The sequence below is a fragment of the Leptodactylus fuscus genome, chromosome 3, assembly GCF_031893055.1.
Source record: "Leptodactylus fuscus isolate aLepFus1 chromosome 3, aLepFus1.hap2, whole genome shotgun sequence".
Classification (NCBI taxonomy): domain Eukaryota; kingdom Metazoa; phylum Chordata; class Amphibia; order Anura; family Leptodactylidae; genus Leptodactylus; species Leptodactylus fuscus.
Window position 1 is genome coordinate 10,894,461 of NC_134267.1, and position 23,117 is coordinate 10,917,577.

Sequence of the window (23,117 nt, forward strand, 5' to 3'; positions counted from 1 at the left end):
AAAAAGGTGCCCGAGTGAGGACCAAAGATGGTGCCCAAAAGAGGCCTAATAAAAGGTGCCCGAGTGAGGACCAAAAAGGTGCCCGAGTGAGGACCAAAGAAATGATGCCCGATTGAGTACCACATAAATGGTGCCCGAGTGAGGACCAAAAAGGTGCCCGAGTGAGGACCAAAGAAATGGTGCCCAAAAGAGGCTTAAGAAAAGGTGCCCGAGTGAGGACCAAAAAGGTGCCCGAGTGAGGACCAAAGAAATGATGCCCGATTGAGTACCGTATAAATGGTGCCCGAGTGAGGACCAAAAAGGTGCCCGAGTGAGGACCAAAGAAATGATGCCCAATTGAGTACCACATAAATGGTGCCCGAGTGAGGACCAAAAAGGTGCCCGAGTGAGGACCAAAGATGGTGCCCAAAAGAGGCCAAATAAAAGGTGCCCGAGTGAGGACCAAAGAAATGATGCCCGATTGAGTACCACATAAATGGTGCCCAAGTGAGGACCAAAAAGGTGCCCGAGTGAGGACCAAAGAAATGGTGCCCAAAAGAGGCTTAAGAAAAGGTGCCCGAGTGAGGACCAAAAAGGTGCCTGAGTGAGGACCAAAGAAATGATGCCCGATTGAGTACCACATAAATGGTGCCCAAGTGAGGACCAAAAAGGTGCCCGAGTGAGGACCAAAGATGGTGCCCAAAAGAGGCCTAATAAAAGGTGCCCGAGTGAGGACCAAAAAGGTGCCCGAGTGAGGACCAAAGAAATGATGCCCAATTGAGTACCACATAAATGGTGCCCGAGTGAGGACCAAAAAGGTGCCCGAGTGAGGACCAAAGATGGTGCCCAAAAGAGGCCTAATAAAAGGTGCCCGAGTGAGGACCAAAAAGGTGCCCAAGTGAGGACCAAAGAAATGATGCCCAATTGAGTACCACATAAATGGTGCCCGAGTGAGGACCAAAAAGGTGCCCGAGTGAGGACCAAAGATGGTGCCCAAAAGAGGCCAAATAAAAGGTGCCCGAGTGAGGACCAAAGAAATGATGCCCGATTGAGTACCACATAAATGGTGCCCGAGTGAGGACCAAAAAGGTGCCCGAGTGAGGACCAAAGATGGTGCCCAAAAGAGGCCTAATAAAAGGTGCCCGAGTGAGGACCAAAAAGGTGCCCGAGTGAGGACCAAAGAAATGATGCCCAATTGAGTACCACATAAATGATGCCCGAGTGAGGACCAAAAAGGTGCCCGAGTGAGGACCAAAGATGGTGCCCAAAAGAGGCCTAATAAAAGGTGCCCGAGTGAGGACCAAAAAGGTGCCCAAGTGAGGACCAAAGAAATGATGCCCAATTGAGTACCACATAAATGGTGCCCGAGTGAGGACCAAAAAGGTGCCCGAGTGAGGACCAAAGATGGTGCCCAAAAGAGGCCAAATAAAAGGTGCCCGAGTGAGGACCAAAGAAATGATGCCCGATTGAGTACCACATAAATGGTGCCCGAGTGAGGACCAAAAAGGTCCCCGAGTGAGGACCAAAGATGGTGCCCAAAAGAGGCCTAATAAAAGGTGCCCGAGTGAGGACCAAAAAGGTGCCCGAGTGAGGACCAAAGAAATGATGCCCAATTAAGTACCACATAAATGGTGCCCGAGTGAGGACCAAAAAGGTGCCCGAGTGAGGACCAAAGATGGTGCCCAAAAGAGGCCTAATAAAAGGTGCCCGAGTGAGGACCAAAAAGGTGCCCAAGTGAGGACCAAAGAAATGATGCCCAATTGAGTACCACATAAATGGTGCCCGAGTGAGGACCAAAAAGGTGCCCGAGTGAGGACCAAAGATGGTGCCCAAAAGAGGCCAAATAAAAGGTGCCCGAGTGAGGACCAAAGAAATGATGCCCGATTGAGTACCACATAAATGGTGCCCGAGTGAGGACCAAAAAGGTGCCCGAGTGAGGACCAAAGAAATGGTACCCAAAAGAGGCCAAATAAAAGGTGCCTGAGTGAGGACCAAAAAGGTCCCCGAGGAGACCATGTCAGTTGTGTAAATCAGAATCGAAGTGAGGATCATAAAAATGACTTAGAGAAAGTGCTAATTAAAGAGCTAAAGACGAAGCCCTGTAGCAGGGGCGAAACGCGCGTCGGACGTGTCTATATGATGTTAAGGTGAGCTGATACACATTTTTGTGACATTTTGGGTATTCCAGGATATAAGGGAATGGGTGAACATTGTCATTTGGTATTTTAGACCATTAGGCCTCTTATGAGTGGGTGCACTTAGTTGACACAATCTTTTAGCTCTTGATAAGGCATATGAGTATATAACACTATTCATCTGGGCCCCTGGTTACCCTGCCCAACAACAAGGTCCAGGAGTTGGCCGGTGGAGATACCAAAAGACGATATAGAAGATGACAAGGATCAGGTCTAGGAGTTTTATTAGTTGGGACAGGACAAGGCAGTTGGGACAATACATGGGGGATTCTTTAGTTTGGCCTTTTATAGGTTCCGTCTTATGGCGCTGTCCACGGAGCCACGTAAGCCATCTGGGCACTCACTTTCCTTATGGGGTAGATTAGGTTATGCTACTGTTATATTATTACATGTGTAACGCTGGGTTTACCTATGGTTGTAGGTCAGCCTTGGGTTGTGTCTACAGATGACAAGAACATGGAACAGCAACATCATCCATCCAGGCACTACACTTCATGGACTGCAATTCAGCCTGAGGAAGGACTAAAGGACCATTCTCCAGCCCAGAAGGTGGCATCTCTGGTACAGTACTATAGCTAGAATGGAGCCATCTTCTCAGTACTTGTAGTTGTGTAATATCTCCACTGGATGTCATGTTTGATGACTTGGCATACGGACATAGAATAACAAATCTGCTTTCTTTGGAAAACAGCGCCACACTTAGCCATAGGTTCTCTGTGGTACTGCACTTTAGCTCAACTGAAGTGTATGCAGCCGAGCTGTAATACCACAGAAAACCTGTGGCCATGTGTGATAATGACAAATGTGTAAAGTTTTTGTTGTTTCAATATTAAAGAAAATCAAAACTGCAAAAATAAATTTGCATAGCTTTTTTATTATTATTTTTCTCGCTATGGAGCGCCACAAGGTTTGTTTTTTGCTGAGCTAATTGTAGTTTTTATTGATACCATTTAGGGAAATGTGAGACTTTTGATCACTTTTTATTAAAATTTTTGGGAGGCAAAGAAGCAAAAAAAAAAATTACAACTCAGGTATTAACGTATGTCACCGTATGGGATAACTACTTTTCCGTATATTGTAATAGTTGCGGCATTCTCAGATGTAGGGATAGGTCGGCTCGTCGAGTAGCTGCCGTCCATCAAGACAAATGATATATTTAATCTGTTTTTCAGAATTAGAGCAAATGTAAAGCATCGGCTGGAGGAACCGTCCCCTGTGGGGAAATGGAACATCCCAGAGCGAGGACATGAAGCTGGTCCTGGAGAATCTATAGAAGGAGCATATAAGATCCACCGCCCTCACTGAAGGATCTCACGTGTCATCTGTGGCCATCACTTTGCATTCCCATGTCCTCCAGAAATCCAGAAGGGTCACCAAGATGCATCTAAGGAATAGACAGCCCTCTAGACGCCTTTGTAAAGAAACTCTTGTCCATTATTTGGAGAGCCATGGTGAAGACTGGTGTGATGGTCGTTTACGTCTCTAAAGATGGCTGCCGCGATCTATTCTATTGCTAATAAAGTACGGTGATCAATAGAATTTGTTTTTGTTGAAAGGAGCAATTATTATTATATACAGAACAATTATTATTATATACAGAACAATTATTATTCTATACATTTCCCACCATTTATTCTGCACTTGTTCTGCCATCTGTAATGGGCTGCAGACACAGTCACTGCTTTATTTAAGAATAAAGACAAGTTTCATTTATGCCCATTTCAGCCATTGAAAATCAAACCTTAAGTGTAAAGCCCACAGTTGCGGAAACGCAGCTTTTTTTGTTGCAGATTTTGTTGCCATTTTTTGAGCCAAAGCTAAGAATGGCTACAAATAGGAAAAGAAATATGTAGGAAGCTCTTATATTTGTATCTTTTGCTCAATCCACTCCTGACTTTGGCTCATAAAACCGCAACAAAATCTGCAACAAAAAAGCTGCGTTTCCGCAATGTAGGGCTTTAGTCTAACAGTGGTGTTCTTTCCGCAGCACAGCTGCTGATGCTTTCACTTAAAGGGATTCTACCATTAAAACCTCATTTTTTGTGGATAAGACGTCAGAATAGCCTTTAGAAAGGCTATTCGTCTCTTACCTTTAGATGTGATCTCCGCCGCTCCGTTCCTTAGAAATACCGGTTTTTACCGGTATGCAAATTAGTTCTCTGGCAGCGATGGGGGCTGCCCCAGAGCTGAAAATGCGATGGGGGCATTCTCACTGCTGCTCAAGAACACGATCCTGCGACGCCTCTATCTTCTGCTGGATCCTCCCCTTCTCTGTTGTCTTCCTCCTGCGTCACCTCCGACGCCTGCGCAGTTGGCTCTGCCAGTGAGACATTAGTAGAGCCAACTGCGCATGCCGGCCGGCGGCCATTTTTGGGAGGCCGCTCTTGCTCTTGTAGTTCAAAATAAGGGGAACTCTGGAACAATTAACACCCCCTTCCTCCCCCGCACATACACTATTATGCCCCATAGTGGCCCCAGTACACAGTATTATTCCCCATAGTGGCCCCTGCACACAGTATTATGCCCCATAGTGGCCCCTGCACACAGTATTATCCCCCATAGTGGCCCCTGCACACAGTATTATACCCCATAGTGGCCCCTGCACACAGTATTATACCCCATAGTGGCCCCTGCACACAGTATTATACCCCATAGTGGCCCCTGCACAAAGTATTATGTCCCACTGTGGACACCCATAAATAATTATTATACTCTGTGATCTTTTCAGACCCCAGAGTATAATAATCGGAGAACCAGGGGAGGATACAAACATAAAAAAAAACCTGTTACTTACCTCTCTTGGCTCCAACACACTCCTGGGTGATAACGGCCATCTTCAATGATGAAAGAGATGTCACTTGAGCTGGGCTTGCGTCGTGACGCATAAGGACGTAAGCCTTGGCCCACGTAACGTCTGGGACGTCACCAAGTAGGTCTGAAGCCTTCTGGAGCCAGGAGAGGTAAGTAACAGTGATTTTTACGTTCCCCATTCCGCTTCAGAAATCAAAGTCTCAATAATTGAAAGTGTGTGAAGCCTGCAGACACATTCGATTATTGAGGCTTTGATTTCTCTATACCGGAACGCTGAAAGACAATTTGTAATTATGCCAGAACTGAGTCCTGACACGTTCCAGACCAATTTAAGCACTGCCGTCCCCTATAAAATATACTGTCCCTCCTACTCGACCCCATACAGTATATGGTCTCCATTACGACAGAAAGTAACGAACAATTTTTTGATTTAAAAATTAAAATAAATCCTCAGATAACGGCCCCATAGCAGCGGTTGCGCCCCTGATATCATTGCAGATGGTCGGTATAAGAAAAAATAAAATCTAATATTGAAATTATTACTGGGAAAGACATGAATGCAATGCTTAACTATCCCAGAGCCTGCACGGGGGGCACGGGGGACTTGATCCCATTTGGAGGACCAGGCGATATGTGACTACCCCGCTTTTACTTTTTATGTTTGATGCAACTACTTAGGAAAAACCCTTATAATATAATTTAGATGCCTATAATATAACCCTACAGAAGCAATGGTAGTCAAACTATATCATCTATTGCTTCTGCTCTAATAATCTGTCAGACACAGGAGCATAAGTTAAAAATACCGCCGTCCTATGTATTACCTCGTCCTCGTTGCTGAAGCTATTCTGATGACGTTACTCATTGACTTTGATTTGGAATTGAGCTTCAACAAAATGGCCGCCACAGTAGCTTGTGTACATTTTTCCCTCTATCGGTGGATGGTTAGTGTAGCCGGGAAGTAATGACGTAGCAGGGCCGGCTCTTCACTTCCTACACATGGTAGAGGAGCCTGTTATACTGAGGTAATGCAGCTGTATATGTGAGTCCTCTGTACGCATGCGGCCATGTCTGTGTCTCCTGTGCTCTGTTATTACTGATAGTGTAATGTATAAAGCTGGTGCGGCCATAGACTGCCATGTACTGCAGCTCAAAGCAAGTCAGCCTGGGGTTATAGGACCACAGTCCCCGTATACCCCGTCAGCCTGGTGTTATAGGACCACAGTCCCCATATATCCTGTCAGCCTGGTGTTATAGGACCACAGTCCCCGTATACCCTCTCAGCCTGGGGTTATAGGACCATAGTCCCCGTATACCCTGGCAGCTTGCTGTTATAGGGCCACAGTCCCCGTATACCCTGTCAGACTGCTGTTATAGGACCACAGTCCCCGTATACCCTGTCAGCCTGCTGTTATAGGACCACAGTCCCCGTATACCCCGTCAGCCTGGTGTTATAGGACCACAGTCCCCGTATACCCTGTCAGTCTGGTGTTATAGGACCACAGTCCCCGTATACCCTGTCAGCCTGCTGTTATAGGACCACAGTCCCCGTATACCCCGTCAGCCTGGTGTTATAGGACCACAGTCCCCGTATACCCCGTCAGCCTGGTGTTATAGGACCACAGTCCCCGTATACCCTCTCAGCCTGGGGTTATAGGACCATAGTCCCCGTATACCCTGGCAGCTTGCTGTTATAGGGCCACAGTCCCCGTATACCCTGTCAGACTGCTGTTATAGGACCACAGTCCCCGTATACCCCGTCAGCCTGGTGTTATAGGACCACAGTCCCCGTATACCCCGTCAGCCTGGTGTTATAGGACCACAGTCCCCGTATACCCTCTCAGCCTGGGGTTATAGGACCATAGTCCCCGTATACCCTGGCAGCTTGCTGTTATAGGGCCACAGTCCCCGTATACCCTGTCAGACTGCTGTTATAGGACCACAGTCCCCGTATACCCCGTCAGCCTGGTGTTATAGGACCACAGTCCCCGTATACCGTGTCAGCCTGGTGTTATAGGACCACAGTCCCCGTATACCCTATATGCCTGGTGTTATAGGACCACAGTCCCCGTATACCCTGTCAGCCTGGTGTTATAGGACCACAGTCCCCGTATACCCTGTCAGCTTGGTGTTATAGGACCACAGTTCCCGTATACCCTGTCAGCCTGGTGTTATAGGACTACAGTCCCCGTATACCCTGTCAGCCTGCTGTTATAGGACCACAGTCCCCGTATACCCTGTCAGCCTGCTGTTATAGGACCACAGTCCCCGTATACCCTGTCAGTCTGGTGTTATAGGACCACAGTCCCCGTATACCCCGTCAGCCTGGTGTTATAGGACCACAGTCCCCGTATACCCTGTCAGTCTGGTGTTATAGGACCACAGTCCCCGTATACCCCGTCAGCCTGGTGTTATAGGACCACAGTCCCCGTATACCCTGTCAGCCTGCTGTTATAGGACCACAGTCCCCGTATACCCTGTCAGCCTGCTGTTATAGGACCACAGTCCCCGTATACCCTGTCAGTCTGGTGTTATAGGACCACAGTCCCCGTATACCCTGTCAGCTTGCTGTTATAGGACCACAGTCCCCGTATACCGTGTCAGCCTGGTGTTATAGGACCAAAGTCCCCGTATACCCTGTCAGCCTGGTGTTATAGGACCACAGTCCCCGTATACCCCGTCAGCCTGGTGTTATAGGACCACAGTCCCCGTATACCCTGTCAGCCTGGTGTTATAGGACCACAGTCCCCGTATACCCTGTCAGCTTGCTGTTATAGGACCACAGTCCCCGTATACCCTGTCAGCCTGCTGTTATAGGACCTCAGTCTCCGTATACCCTGTCAGCCTGGTGTTATAGGACCACAGTCCCCGTATACCCTCTCAGGCTGGTGTTATAGTACCACAGTCCCCGTATACCCCGTCAGCCTGGTGTTATAGGACCACGGTCCCCGTATAGCCTGCTGTTATAGGACCACAGTCCCTGTATACCCTGTCAGCCTGGTGTTATAGGACAACAGTCCCCGTATACCCCGTCAGCCTGGTGTTATAGGACCACAGTCCCCATATACCCTGTCAGCCTGGTGTTATAGGACCACAGTCCCCGTATACCCTGTCAGCCTGGTGTTATAGGACCACAGTCCCCGTATACCCCGTCAGCCTGGTGTTATAGGACCATAGTCCCCGTATACCCTGTCAGCTTGGTGTTATAGGACCACAGTTCCCGTATACCCTGTCAGCCTGGTGTTATAGGACTACAGTCCCCGTATACCCTGTCAGCCTGGTGTTATAGGACTACAGTCCCCGTATACCCTGTCAGCCTGCTGTTATAGGACCACAGTCCCCGTATACCCTGTCAGCCTGGTGTTATAGGACTACAGTCCCCGTATACCCCGTCAGCCTGGTGTTATAGGACCCCAGTCCCCGTATACCCCGTCAGCCTGGTGTTATAGGACCACAGTCCCCGTATACCCTGTCAGCCTGGTGTTATAGGACCACAGTCCCCGTATACCCTGTCAGCCTGCTGTTATAGGACCACAGTCCCCGTATACCCTGTCAGCCTGCTGTTATAGGACCACAGTCCCCGTATACCCCGTCAGTCTGGTGTTATAGGATCACAGTCCCCGTATACCCTGTCAGTCTGGTGTTATAAGACCACAGTCCCCATATACTCTGTCAGCCTGGTGTTATAGGACCCCAGTACCCGTATACCCCGTCAGCCTGCTGTTATAGGACCACAGTCCCCGTATACCCTGTCAGCCTGGTGTTATAGGATCACAGTCCCCGTATACCCCGTCAGCCTGGTGTTATAGGACCACAGTCCCCGTATACCCTGTCAGTCTGGTGTTATAAGACCACAGTCCCCATATACTCTGTCAGCCTGGTGTTATAGGACCCCAGTCCCCGTATACCCCGTCAGCCTGCTGTTATAGGACCACAGTCCCCGTATACCCTGTCAGCCTGGTGTTATAGGATCACAGTCCCCGTATACCCCGTCAGCCTGCTGTTATAGGACCACAGTCCCCGTATACCCTGTCAGCCTGGTGTTATAGGACCACAGTCCCCGTATACCCTGTCAGCCTGCTGTTATAGGACCACAGTCCCCGTATACCCTGTCAGCCTGCTGTTATAGGACCACAGTCCCCGTATACCCCGTCAGCCTGGTGTTATAGGACCACAGTCCCCGTATACCCTGTCGGCCTGCTGTTATAGGACCACGGTCCCCGTATACCCTGTCGGCCTGGTGTTATAGGACCACAGTCCCCGTATACCCTGTCAGCCTGCTGTTATAGGACCACAGTCCCCGTATACCCTGTCGGCCTGCTGTTATAGGACCACGGTCCCCGTATACCCTGTCGGCCTGGTGTTATAGGACCACAGTCCCCGTATACCCTGTCAGCCTGCTGTTATAGGACCACAGTCCCCGTATACCCTGTCAGCCTGCTGTTATAGGACCACAGTCCCCGTATACCCCGTCAGCCTGGTGTTATAGGACCACAGTCCCCGTATACCCTGTCGGCCTGCTGTTATAGGACCACAGTCCCCGTATACCCTGTCGGCCTGGTGTTATAGGACCACAGTCCCCGTATACCCTGTCAGCCTGCTTTTATAGGACCACAGTCCCCGTATACCCTGTCGGCCTGCTGTTATAGGACCACGGTCCCCGTATACCCTGTCGGCCTGGTGTTATAGGACCACAGTCCCCGTATACCCTGTCAGCCTGCTGTTATAGGACCACAGTCCCCGTATACCCTGTCAGCCTGCTGTTATAGGACCACAGTCCCCGTATACCCCGTCAGCCTGGTGTTATAGGACCACAGTCCCCGTATACCCTGTCGGCCTGCTGTTATAGGACCACAGTCCCCGTATACCCTGTCGGCCTGGTGTTATAGGACCACAGTCCCCGTATACCCTGTCAGCCTGGTGTTATAGGACCACAGTCCCCGTATACCCCGTCAGCCTGCTGTTATAGGACCACAGTCCTTGTCTATCCTATAATTTGGTGAATGATATTGGACTTGTATGATATTAATGGATCATTATCTCTTTCCTGAAGGATCATCACATTACAAGATGGTTGTAAAGAAGAAGAAAGAGATAAGTGTGGATGTGTTAGCGCTTGACAGTCCGAATATTCAAAATCTTAAAAGTGAGTATGCAGCGGAGGTATAATAATAATAATGCATGTTATTTCTATAGCGCCAGCATATTCCGCAGCGCTGTACAATTTGTAGGGTCCAAGTACAGACAGAAAAGACATATTACAAAGAAATAGTCACCTCACACGATGGGACTGAGGCCTCAAAGCTTATTATAGGGACCTGCAGACTTATGTGCTGACTATGAAGATGAGCACAGTCCCATAGAGTGTGATATGGTCAAGCACCGTTCCATTCCGGCAGGGGATCATGGGGCCGCAGCTCTCTTGATCGCTTGGGATTTTAGTGATGCCTTCCCTACTATTCCTGGCATTGCACACTTATCCTCTGTGTGTAGGAGACTCATGTTGTCCGTGGAAATACAATGTAAATTAGACCGTTTGCAAAATTTTTCACTGTAAACAAATGTTTTTGTTCCCTGCCATCTATTAGTTCTTTCTTGGCCTTTGTTTTGCTTTGGTTTTTGCTCGGTGCTCATCCTGAATCCTATTTTGCAGCTTTTACAGATGAGACAGAACAAGGTTTGCCTTCTCTGCTCTTGCAATGTCTGCGACTTCAAGATGGAGTTCAGCAAATCCACTGTATCAAGAAGGTGAGAAGTGACAATGACATTACAAGTCAGAAGGATCATGTATGCACAAAATCAGTTTGAGGCAAGGTGCACGTATGCATTAGATTTCATCGAGGTGTCACCAGATGCAAAGGTCCTGCAAGCACAATTTTTTTCATCCTGCACTTTTATTTAAAAAGTGCGGACTCCATTGCAGTCAATGGGCTCCGTTGATGTCCCTATTAAATTTTACCCTTCTAAGATTCTTCAGGACTTGAGACCACAGTCCATCAATGTTTGATCAGTGGAGTCTCATCTCTGGACTCTTGTTGATCAATACTATGATGAAGAGGCTAAAGCGACACTTTGAGAGTCACATCCCCTTTACGTTAATGCTTGGTTCACATCTGCGTTGGTATTCCGTCCGGGGGAGTCTGCATGGGACCCCCCGAACGGAATACCAAACGCAATTGCAAGCGCTGTGCAGTGAAAGCGCACGGACCCCATAGACTATAATGGAGTCCATATACTTGCCGTGCTCAGCCCACACGAATCATGCGGACAGGAAAGTAGATTGTGAAGTATTTTCCTGTCCACGTGTTCTGTGCGGAGATCTTGCGCCAAGAATATGGACCCTATTATAGTCTATGGGGTTCGTGCGATTTTACTGCACAGTGCTTGCAATTGCGTTTGGTATTCTTTGGGGGGGTCCCAAAGCAGATGTGAACCAAACCTAAGGCTACGGAGTATTTCTGGCTTCTCTCCCCTTGCTTGACCAAAAATCAATGTGTCACCCTGTATCTCTTTCACCATTGTAAGTGAATGGAGCCACATTGTGACCTCGATTGTGTTGCGACTGTGATTTTCTAGATGCAAAAATATTGAGCACTTTGGATTTTCTTATGACTAGAAGTCACAGTCATTGCACGGTAGGGTTAGTAACCTAATTCCTTTCATTAATGGCAGAACCGCAGGGGAACGTTTTGGTAACTGGTTCCTCAACAGGACTCGCTGTGTAGCCCAGGCCTCATTTTTTACACTGGGCCTTGATAGATCATGGTATCCAGAGAAGCTTCTCGGCATCTTTATTCGAGTGGTGCCTCTAGATTTTCACCACTGATCCACTCATACGGCCATTACCTGTGATAGGACATGAATAGAATAATAATTTAATTGATATAGCACCAACATATACCACAGCAATTTACAAATCAGCAGGGACATGAACAGACTGTATCTGACATTACAATGTAGCACTGGGTGTTGAATCGAAAAATAACCGAAATCCAATGTCAGCCTGGATAACCGACGTGATTTTGTTCATATTGGTTATTTCAATATTCACTGTTTTGTTTAGATTGACCCAAAACTGCTATTACTGTACTATGGGGTCTCTTTAGATTCCCCATGTTGTCTTCGGCGCTTTTGGCTGATGTCATATGGTATCACTACGCTTGCGCATTTGTGTCGCAACACCACGTAATGATGAAGCCTGCGATCCCTGACATCAGCCCAAAGTGCCAAAGACAGCAGGGAGTACTGCCGGGGCGCAGCAGAGGTAAGTAACACTGTTTTTTAGGTTTCCTCCCCTCCCCTGACCCTCTGCCTATTATACTCTGGGTTCTAAAGAGACCCCACAATATAATAAGAGCAGTTTTGGTTCAGTCCGAATGAACGTCGCAAATCTTGTGAAGTTCGCCCAACACTTAATCCTACTGTAATGGGGGCAGGACCTAAATAATCCCCATTAATCGTAATCGAGGTAAAATGCCCGATTAATTTTTATTTAGGTCATAGTCGCCCAAGTGACAAAGAAGTAATACATCAGACAATATTAGTGAAGGTCCTGCTCGCCAGAGATGACAAGCCTTCTCTGTACTGGAGTTTTTTTTATTAATAATTGTTTTTCTTTTAAGATTGCAGCACTTTTGGAGAATCTTCCCGGCACTTCCTCCGGTACAGGAGTTCTCCGCTGTTGTATGGATGTGTTATCGGAAATGTACTTCACAGCTAGCGCCAAGAATCCACTGAAAAAGGTGTTGGCGAGGTAAAATATATTAGGCTTTACAACCTGCTTATGGTTTATGACTTTCTTCTAAGGCCTCTTGCACATGACTGCAATTTTATCCACAATCCTACTATTATAAATGTGGATGTTTGTTCCTCAATCACGGCAAAAAGGCTGAACGGATTTGGATGACATTTCACACATACCTAGATGGTCACCTGAAAGGAAACATAGGCTACTTGATATGCCGCTAAATGCCAAGAATTACCGACCACTGGCGCCAAACACTTGCTTCGGCTACACTTCGTAGGAGAGGGCTTTGGGGGGGGGGGGGGGGGATGCGCGGGAGAGGGTTTTCTGGTGGGCTGAGGGAGGGAGACAGACAGACGAACGGACGGACGTGTCCCCAAGTGATCAGGATAATGGGGTGCACCAAAAGTCCCCCTAAGAGTAAGTTCACACGGAGATTTTTGGTCTGGAATTTGAAGCCGCATCCGCCTCAAAATTCTGACCAACCAGACGGCTCCCATTGAAATCAATGGGAGCCGCTCAGGAGCGAGGTGCTCATTCTTCAGGCCGAGTCGCCTCACGATTCAGCCTAAAGACACTCCCTCCTCTGGACTAGGCCCATTCATTGGGCCTAATCTGGAGCGGAATGCAAGACTGCATGCTTGTGCAGTGCATCGACATTCAGTCGTGGCAACCCGGCTTATGGTCCGGAACCTGAGACAGCCTCAGGTTCCGGACCAAAAATCGCCAAGTGAACTTTCCCTTAGACCTCCTCTTGTGAATGGAGCCCCTGTGATGACTGGCACTCCATTCACTACTATGGGGGTTCTACTGTAAATTACAGTCCTGGTTGTCCCGCAGTAGTGAATAGAGCGCTGGTCACACAATACAGACTTGTAGAGAGATAACAGATGTTTTGTTTAACGTCTATTCACATGATAAGTGAGAAATGTATCATTGGAGTTCCTGCCTCTGGGATCTTTTCTGATCACAAGAATGGGGTCCCAAATTTCCCTGTGTGGATGGTGCTGTAGTGCGCATATGTCATTACTGTCTATAGGGCTGATGGAGCCAGCCAAGTACAGCGCTTCATTCTGTAGAAGTGAATGGACTATTGAGCACACATGGACACTACCACCCCATTCCTACAAAGAGACTCCCTTTCTCATGATATTTGGGGAGCCCACTACTCTGGCCCCTAGGGATTATACATTTATCACCTATACTGTGGAAAATGTATCTTAAAATATAATAAAAGAATGGATTATAGTAATGGTGTGCTTTCTGGTCATTTGCAGCTCATTAAGCAGCGTCCCGGACGGGTGCAAAAGCGACACAGTCTCTGCATTTACGTCCTGCCTAAGAAAGGAGATTGCGGTGGAAGACGCAGGAAGTTACAGGAAAGTGCTGGACAGTTTGGCTTCGTGTATGGACAGTTTCAGCCTAGGTGAGGACGATAAATGTATTATACAGTTTATATTGATTGTATAATATTTTTATTTTTTATATATTTATTTTTTACTGGTAAATGTATGACAGGATGGCGGATTTTGGTCCTGATTTTGATGCAGGAAGCCGCGTCAGAATAGGACCAAAATGCGCCTGCCACGACTGTCGCGGCTTCCCGCTCCGGAGTGGGCCCAAATGAATGGGCTAGTCCAGAGGGTGCTGACGTGAGGCGGACGCTGGGGCTGAGTCAGCTGCGGAATCTGCCTGAAGAAAGGGCAGCTCATTTCTTTTTTCGGTTTGTTCCCGCTAGCGGAAAAAAAGAATGCTAGCGGTCTGCATAGACCTCTATTGTGAGGGGGCGGATTTTGAAGAGGATTCAGCACCAAAATCTGCCCCTTCTTGCCCCGTGTGAACGAGCCCTAAGCACCCTGCATAGCCATTCACGCTCTATGGAACTGGTGGAAATACCTGAGCAGTTTGCTTAGCTATTTGGGTCAGTCCCATCGAGTGTGAATATGGAGGAACGTAGGACTTTTCACCCGCATCCTTCTATTGAAGGTGGGTGCCAGAGCAATCACACATACAGACAGGCCTCAGTACAGGCACATACAGACAGATGTACAAAGATATCTCTTGTGCTCATGGTTGTGGTGTAAACATAGGATCGCATCCACGGGGTTCTTGGATGGGGTCTGACTCCTGAATGTGTTCAGCACAGGTGCAACTGCAAATGCAAACCTGCCATCTTGGATCTCCGTGATGTTCCTTTATCTGTTCTATGCTGAATGTTTTCAGTGCAGACACAGTATAGGAAGCGTCTGTCTGTTGCAGATCCCTGTCAGTGTGGTAGAATTTTACACCACTACAGAGGTCATGGGGGGAAGCTTTACAGGGGGTAAGGCAAGTCCTATCATTTCATAGTAACTAGACAACCAGTAATGCTAGGTTCACACTATGGTGTGTAACCCAATCTGCGGTTACACATGCAAACCTGCGGCCCCACAGACTATAATGGAGTCCGCTGGATTTCTGCCTGGTGTCCCCTGATTTTATACTGAAATTGGCTGAAAAGTCCTCCTTGCAGCAGGACTAGTGTGACCCTAGCGTAACTTGCATACAGGAGACTGAAGCCACTGCCTATGGAATTGTAGGCCAGGGATGAGGTGAGTGATGCTTTTTATGTTTATGGTTCCTTTATCAGCCTTATTAAACAATAAAAGGACCTTTTAAAGGGGTTGTCCAGGATAACCCAGTTTTTGCATGTTTTTCTAGGGAAAGTGAAAAACAAACAAACAAAAATGCATACTCTCCTGTCCTTGGTGCTTCGGTGTCGCTCACCGCTACTCTGGGGTCTTGTTTTGAAGGATGTCCCCTATGCATATGACTGGTCTAAATAAAGGAACTGGGATGTTGCTGCCATATGTCACCTGTGACGTCCCGGTTCCTTTCCTTAGGCTGCTGATTAGGCTCAGTGGTGACGTATGGTGGGGACATCTGCAAAAACAAGACCCCAGCAGGACTGGACTGCGGTGGGAGACACCAGAGCATTGGGGACTGGTGAGTATTTTTTTGTTTTTGTTTTTCAGCTTCCCCAGCCTCTTTGCAAAAAACATGTTATCCTAGACCAGGAATCAGGAACCTTCGGCTCTCCAGCTGCTGTGAAACTACAACTCCCAGCATGCTCCATTCACTTCCATGGGAGTTCCAAGAACAGCAGAGCAAGTGCATGCTGGGAGTTGTAGTTTTACAACTGGAGTGCCAAAGGTTGCCTACCCCTGTCCTAGACGACCCCCTTAATTATATTTTTTCATTCTATAGATGGCACCTTGATTTTGACACTTGACTACTATCTCTGTCAGTACTTTGTGGTCTCATAATAAATGTTCTCCTTGCAGGTAGCAGCTGTGTTTTCAGTCTTCTTCCAGAAGGTCAGTCACATTTTTATGGGTTTTGTTATGTCAGATTGGCTCCAAATTAGAGGAAATATACACATGGCAAATTTTTTTTTGACAAGGATATTACCGTGTCAATTCCTGTGGGTCACATTCAGATTTCTCTGCAGATTCTGTGCACTCCTGTCCTGAATGGACGGTAATTTGTTGCTTAATTTTGTGTAAAAGTGAATTTTCGATAGAATTATTTTTCTTCTCAGATGCGCCTCTTTGTGGTCACATTAATATTACATTATACATTGGTACTAAGCTTGTCTGGCAGAATTTCCGACAGGGGTCAGCTGGTGCAGGGTACATGGGATGATCTGCGGGGTGAATGAGAGACACCTTTGCGGTATCTTCTGATTCAAGGACGTGCTCATCTGTGAATATTTCTTTCTGTTTTCAGTCCTTCGGTTCCTGGTAAAGGTCCTGCATACATTTCAGAGTCAAAACAAGTGAGTACAAAACATAATATTATTTTACTCATTATCCAGCCTATTGTGATCTCTTATAAGGGAACACATTGTTACCGCTCGTATCTTCTATAAACCTTTATATAAAACTTTATACATTTTATGCAAAGAGAAGAAATCTGCCGGGTCATAGTGCCCAATCTTTACTGTATGAGGCAAAAGGATTTGCCCCTGTCCAGATATCCCTGTTACTCCAGAACACTGCATTTTTTTTTTACACTTTGCCCTTTGATGGGAACGGCAGTAAATGTCAGCCGTAACCAAAATTCATAGCAATAGCACAACAGTATCTGCACTTGACAGAACGTAACCTACAGCTTCATCACTTTTGTTCGGATAAAGGCTACTAATGTGGTTTAAAGGGATATCCCACTGAACAGTCGTGCTCCTGACCAACTACATGGCCCCATCCAAGTGCATCCCCAATTCACTACATACACATGAAGTTAAAGGGATCCTATCATCGGATACTCTTTTTTTTAAGACTAACACGCAGGAATATCCTTAAGAAAGGCTATTCTTCTCCTACCTTTAGATGTCTTCTCCGCGCCGCCGTTCGGTAGAAATCCCGGTTTTCATCTCTATGCAAATGAGTTCTCTCGCAGCACTGGGGGCGGGCCCAATGCTGCAAGAGAAATCTCCAGCGCCGCCTTCATCTTCTACTGGAATGGCCTCTCACTGTGTCCTTCTGTTCTGGGTTTCAATCTTCTAGGCATCGGGCAGAGCCGACTGCGCATGCCCGGGCCACAAGAAAATGGCCGCTTACACAGTAAGCTGGTGTAAGCGGCCATTTTCTTGTGGCCACTTACATAGTAAGCTGGTGTAAGCGGGCATGCGTAGTCACCAGCACTTGTACTGTCAGGGGGGACGTTTCTTACTGCCCAGTGATGCCACTAGCCTGTAAGGCCTACCTTTCTGACAGTGGAGGGATATCAGTGCCAAAACTAATGGCACCGATATCTCTGGTACTTGGGCACATACCAGCACTGAATTTAGCACATTATCAGCTTTCTGGCGGTATATAATACCACTGATCCGTGAGGACATGAAAGATCCTCTCCACTGGGTCTAAAGCAACAATTCAATAGTATTCAGTCAGCACATTGCTCCCCCTAGTGGTGCTGGACATTGATCACTTACCCCAATCTCTATCAATCAACCAAGAATGTTGGACCTAAAAGTCCATGGTGCTAAACTTTTATTATAGTTTATTACACCTTGATCATCATGGATACTATACAGAGAAGCCTTATTTGTTTCCCACACCTTTTTTTTTATTGTTTTTTTGCATTAGGAGAATCCTAGGTGATGGCCTTGCTCAGACCCAGCTCATGCATGACCTGCTGACAGCCGTTAAGTTGTCTATGGTGCTGGTTCAGAAGTGCCCTGTGCAGGACTCTATTCTGCAGGATGCTGAGGGTCCCCTATGGAAGACGATGTGCGACCTTCTCCGCTCCTTCTGCGACATCTTACTGGATGGTAAGAGAACCATTTGTAGCTAAGGGGCAGCACAGTGGCTCAGTGGTTAGCACTGCAGCCTTGCAGTGCTGGAGTCTTGGGTTTGAATCCCGCCAGGCACAACATCTGCAAGGAGTTTGTACATTCTCCCCATGTTTGCATGGATTTCCTCCCATTCTACAAAGACATACTGATAGGAATAAAAAACATGCACATTGTGATCCCTATATGGGGCTCACAATCTACATAAAAAAGAACTGTTTGTGGCTACACTTAGGCTTCCCTCGCGCATATACACACACACACTCATGCTCACACTTCTTGTGCTGCATTTTTTTGGGAATTGTTAAAAAACGTCGCTGACCTCGGCTTCACTGTGCATGCATCGGTGTAGACTCCTGGGCCCATCAGTGGTGAGTTAACCCTCATAGTTCTAAAGCATCTAACAGGTTCCCTTTTCTAGAGCATGCAATGGTCTTATACCACTATTCAGATGACAGGGCTGCAGCTTGTGGTCCCTGAAGGTAGTCAGATTAGCTGATCGGTGTAGGACCTGGGTGTCAGACATGATGACCTATCCACAGGATAAGTCATCAGTATAAAAAATGCCTGAGGACTTTGATAAACCCTTTAATTGTATAGTGTATTTTATACTCCTGCTGGGTTTGGAAAGACTGTGACCTGTGGGAGAACACTGTGATAATCTTTAATCTAATATATGTCCAATCTTTGTCTTCTGTAGATGATCTCTTACAGAACATTCAGAGCACCGCGGGCATGGCTGTCATTCTGTATCTTAGGACCATGCTCAGAGACTGTGACAAGCTTACACATTTAGTAAGTATATTCTCCTTTCATCTGTAACATTGCTGCAATTTTCTGAGTCTCTTCATGTTTACCTGACGCCTTGATATCCTGATATCACGTGATAGGGAGAAATCTGTCTTTAGATTTGGATCTCACTATAGGGAACCCCTTTGATCACAATAAGGGGGCTCTCCATGGCCCCCACTGAATGTAGCACCTGGTCACGCATGTGTACTGCCACTCCATTCAACTCTCTAGGCCAAAGTAGTCAACCCCCCACCAATCATAGGGATGGCATATCTGAGAGACCATCCTTAAATGCTCAATATCTTACGTTTTCCTCCTTGTTTCTATGTCAGTGCCTATAGTAATATTTCTTATGTTTAGTGCTAGAGATGTGTACTATGTGTACGTGTTAACCTAGCATGCTTACTTTACAGGTGAATACCCTGATCCTGCAGCCTCGGGACCCTGCTGATGTTCCAGACTGGTTTCTGGCCTGCTGTGATTCTCTCTGTAAGGAATTGCCAGACACAGCACTCCTCTTCTTATGCCAAGGAGCGTTGGCTATGTTAGAATGGAAAAGTGGAAATCTAGACTGTGGAGGGGAGAAACTCCTGGTTAATCTCCTCACCGTCCTGCTGTCTCTCAGTGCACGGTAAGGAGGGCGCTCTAATACTATTGTATCTAGTAGATAGGAACAAGACAAAATACTGACACGAAATTCAAATGAGCATCATGGTTTCTGCTTATATTAGAGCTCTGATGGAATTGTTTCCTTGACAGTTCATATTTACTTAAAGGGATTCTATCATTAAAATAATTTTTTTTCTCAATAACACGTAGGACTAGCCTTAAGAAAGTCTCTCACAGCACTGGGGGCGGTCCCCAGCGCTCAAACAGCACCGGGGGCGTCCCCAATGCTGCGAGAGAACTCTCCAGCGCCACCTCCATCTTCTTCTGGAACGCCCTCTCTGCACGTCTTCTTCCGGAGCTGGGTTCAAACTTCTAGGCCTTGGGCAAAGCCGACGGCGCATGCCCGGGCCACTAGAAATTGGCCGCTTACACAGCTTACTGTGTAAGCGCCCATTTTTCTTGTGGCTGTGGGCATACGCAATCGGCTCTACCCGAGGCCTAGAAGTTTGAACCCAGCTCTGGAAGAAGACGCGCAGAGAGGGCGTTCCAGAAGAAGATGGAGGTGGTGCTGGAGAGCTCTCTTGCAGCATTGGGGATGCACCCGTTGCTGTTTGAGCGCTGGGGCCAGCCCCAGCGCCGCACCTTCCATGAGGCGACCTGAAGCGACCGCTTCAGGCGGCACTATGCCAGGTCCCCAGGGAGGGCGGCATTTTTGCTTACCTAAGCCAGTCCAGGACAAGCTGTCTTGGACTGGCTTAGCACCGAGCGGTGGATTGGGGAGGCCACTGTAGCAGCGCTGCTCCAGCAGCCTCCCCTCATGCTCAGGCAGAGAGCAGGTCCTCTCCGTGCCTGCTCTCTGCCTGCGAACGCCGCTAAGCCCCGCCCATCCACTTAGCCCTGCCCCCTCCGCTCCACCCCCTCCGGGGGGGGGGTAGCTTTCTGTCATTCACCTCGGGCGGCGAAAGGGGCAGGTTCACCCCTGGCCAGCCCCCAGTGCTGCAAGAGAACTGATTTGCATATAGACGAAAACTGGGATTTCTACCGAATGGAGGCCCGGAGAAGACATCTAAAGGTAGGAGAAGAATAGACTTTCTTAAGGCTATTCCTACGAGTGATTGAGAAAAAATGTGATTTTAATGATAGAATCCTTTTAAAGAGGACCTTTCACTTCCTCATAGATGTGCGGTATTATATATCGCTAGAAGCCGACAGTGCACTAATTTCAGTTCACCATCAGCTTTCCCGGTATGTACTCCGATTTTGGAGATATAAACTAGCATCTGCGATATCCCTTGACTGTCAAAAAGGCGGGGCATATATTTATCCCTATGTCATTTATTATATTGTCTATTTTTGTTATCTTACAGCCTGAGAGAATCCAGTACCGCTTTGTATCTGGCTCGGATTTTAGCCTTGTGGACTATTTCCACCCTAGATCTCCTGAGCTCATCGTGTACCAAAGACTTGAGAGAAAATCTCGATGGCCATTCCAGCGCTCTTTGCAAACTCCTAGACTACGTGTACGTACATTGGGAGCACCCTTTAGATGCTGTCCGACATCAAGCAAAGCTCATCTTCAAAAACATCCTTAAGATCCACGAAGCGGCTGTAGCGGAGCGCTCCGGAGACCAGGACCCATTCCTGTCAGAGCTCACACAGAAGTTGTTGAATTTGGAGTGGCACTCGAAGGGGAAGTACGCGTCCCTGGCCTGTCTTGTGGAGTGTGTGGGAACGGAGCAGCTACTGTCAGTGGATGAAAGGATCCCTTCCCAAATTCTAGACGTCATGTCCGATCAGTCCTTTGCTCCCTATGCTAGTAACCTATTGGAAGCCATGTTCGTCAACCATAAGAAACAGCTTCAGGCCACTAAGGAAAGCTTTTGGGATGAGCGATGGCAGGGTGTCTGGGTCACCCCCCTTATCTCACGTCTGTGCGAGGAACACGTCACGCAGACCACTTACATCATCGACTATTATTTACCCAAGTTGCTAAAGTGTAACCCCGACAGTTTAAATTATATGATCTACCATCTCAAGACCTCCGCCTCCTTAAGTATCGGTAAGTTTCCCTTTGCTGATGGATCCGTTTTAGTAAATTCCGGGGCATATTTTCTTATAACTCCATGTTCTCCTGTTCCTCTGTTATTCCTGCTGGAAATTTTTGAATAACTTTTCCTACTGGGTGTTACCAATTTGAGGACCAGAGTCGGAAATGGATGTAGCTGAAGGGAGAAATATAAGGGTAAGTTCAGACAGGGATTTTTGGACCGGGACCTGAACAGATCCAAAAAAAACGGGTGCTCCGCTCCGGATTAGGCCCAATGAATGGGCCTAGTCCGGAGGAGGGAGTGTCAGGCGAAATGGCCTTAAGAATGAGCACCTGAGCGGCTCCCATTGATTTCCTTTTCCTTTTGCAGCCACGCATAGGCTTTGGCTCAAAAAAAAATTGCAACTAAATCTGCAAGAAAGAACATCGCTTCTCTGCAGCATGTCGTCTCAAGGCTTACGGTACCAATATTTAATGTCCGTTGCCCTCATCCATCATGGGGTAAAAGCAGCGGACATTAACGGCAGTAGAGTGACAGAGACAGATGCCCACTCCATTTACGTCCATTCCCTTTGACTGTGATGTAAAAAAAACCCATGACTGACGCTTCCGGAGTGGATTCAGAGGGATGGGTCATTTTAATGTCCGTTGCTCTCATCCTTAGTCTTCCATGCACCTGGCTGCATTTTGGGTCTGTTATTATAGATCTGTAATGGCGGAGATCATACAGACTCATTTGTTTCTGTGGCCTCATCCTCACTGCTATTTGTGTAGGTGCTGTAGGACCGAGCTGCAAAATACCGAGCATGTCCTATTACCATTTTTGCAGCTTGGTCTTGTCTGTTTTTTTTTTTTTTAATGGAGTTTATGGTAAACCTAGACAGCGCAGGGATGCCGTCAGTATGCTGGCCTTTACATTTTGCACAGACCTGCGCCTGACTACGATCTAGCTTGGGGGCTTAAGTGGGACCACATATACAGCTAAACCCAATGATTTCATGTTTATGGGTTGAGACTACAAGGGTGAATCCATGAAACCTTACATAACATAAGGCCTTGGTCCTGCTTGGCCAAGCTGAGGAGTTGGGCACTTTGAGCGTATGCTTACCTATAGCCTATGGGGGGGTGTATGTCTTGGAAGGTCCTGGTTCTCCTTGCATAGATTAAGCTGGTGTACGGGGAACTTCAAGGAGACCGTTGATGTCCTCTAACATCAGCAGTGTTGTATACTGTATACTGCTAGAAAGCCGACAGTGTGCTTTGCTGGTATGCGCCCTGCTCCATTGTCAGAAGCGCAGACCTTACAGTTAAGCATCATTGCTGGGTTGTGAAGAAGCGCCCCCTTGCAGTTCCTTACAGCCAAGCAATAACACTAAGCTGTAAAACCGTCCCTTCTTACAGTGCAGCCATTTTTTTTTTTATGTAGATTGTGAGCCCCATACAGGGATCACAATGTACATTTTTCCTATCAGTATGTCTTTGTAGAATGGGAGGAAATCCCTGCAAACACGGGGAGAACATACAAACTCCTTGCAGATGTTGTTCCTGGCGGGATTCAAACCCAGGACTCCAGCGCTGCAAGGCTGCAGTGCTAACCACTGAGCC

General features: G+C 47.4%; 1 protein-coding gene across 1 annotated transcript in view; it reads left to right on the forward strand.

Annotated features, from left to right (window-relative positions):
* The first annotated feature begins 5,960 nt into the window (after positions 1–5,960).
* Positions 5,961–23,117, forward strand: part of THADA (THADA armadillo repeat containing) — a 399,509-nt gene continuing 382,352 nt past the window's right edge. The window contains exons 1-11 of the mRNA XM_075267057.1: positions 5,961–6,010; positions 10,039–10,131; positions 10,639–10,733; positions 12,608–12,738; positions 14,007–14,155; positions 16,053–16,085; positions 16,498–16,546; positions 17,859–18,043; positions 18,765–18,859; positions 19,270–19,487; positions 20,833–21,524. Coding sequence (XP_075123158.1) covers positions 10,056–10,131; positions 10,639–10,733; positions 12,608–12,738; positions 14,007–14,155; positions 16,053–16,085; positions 16,498–16,546; positions 17,859–18,043; positions 18,765–18,859; positions 19,270–19,487; positions 20,833–21,524 — 1,723 coding nt within the window. The 5' untranslated portion in view covers positions 5,961–6,010; positions 10,039–10,055. The remainder of the gene's footprint in view (positions 6,011–10,038; positions 10,132–10,638; positions 10,734–12,607; positions 12,739–14,006; positions 14,156–16,052; positions 16,086–16,497; positions 16,547–17,858; positions 18,044–18,764; positions 18,860–19,269; positions 19,488–20,832; positions 21,525–23,117) is intronic.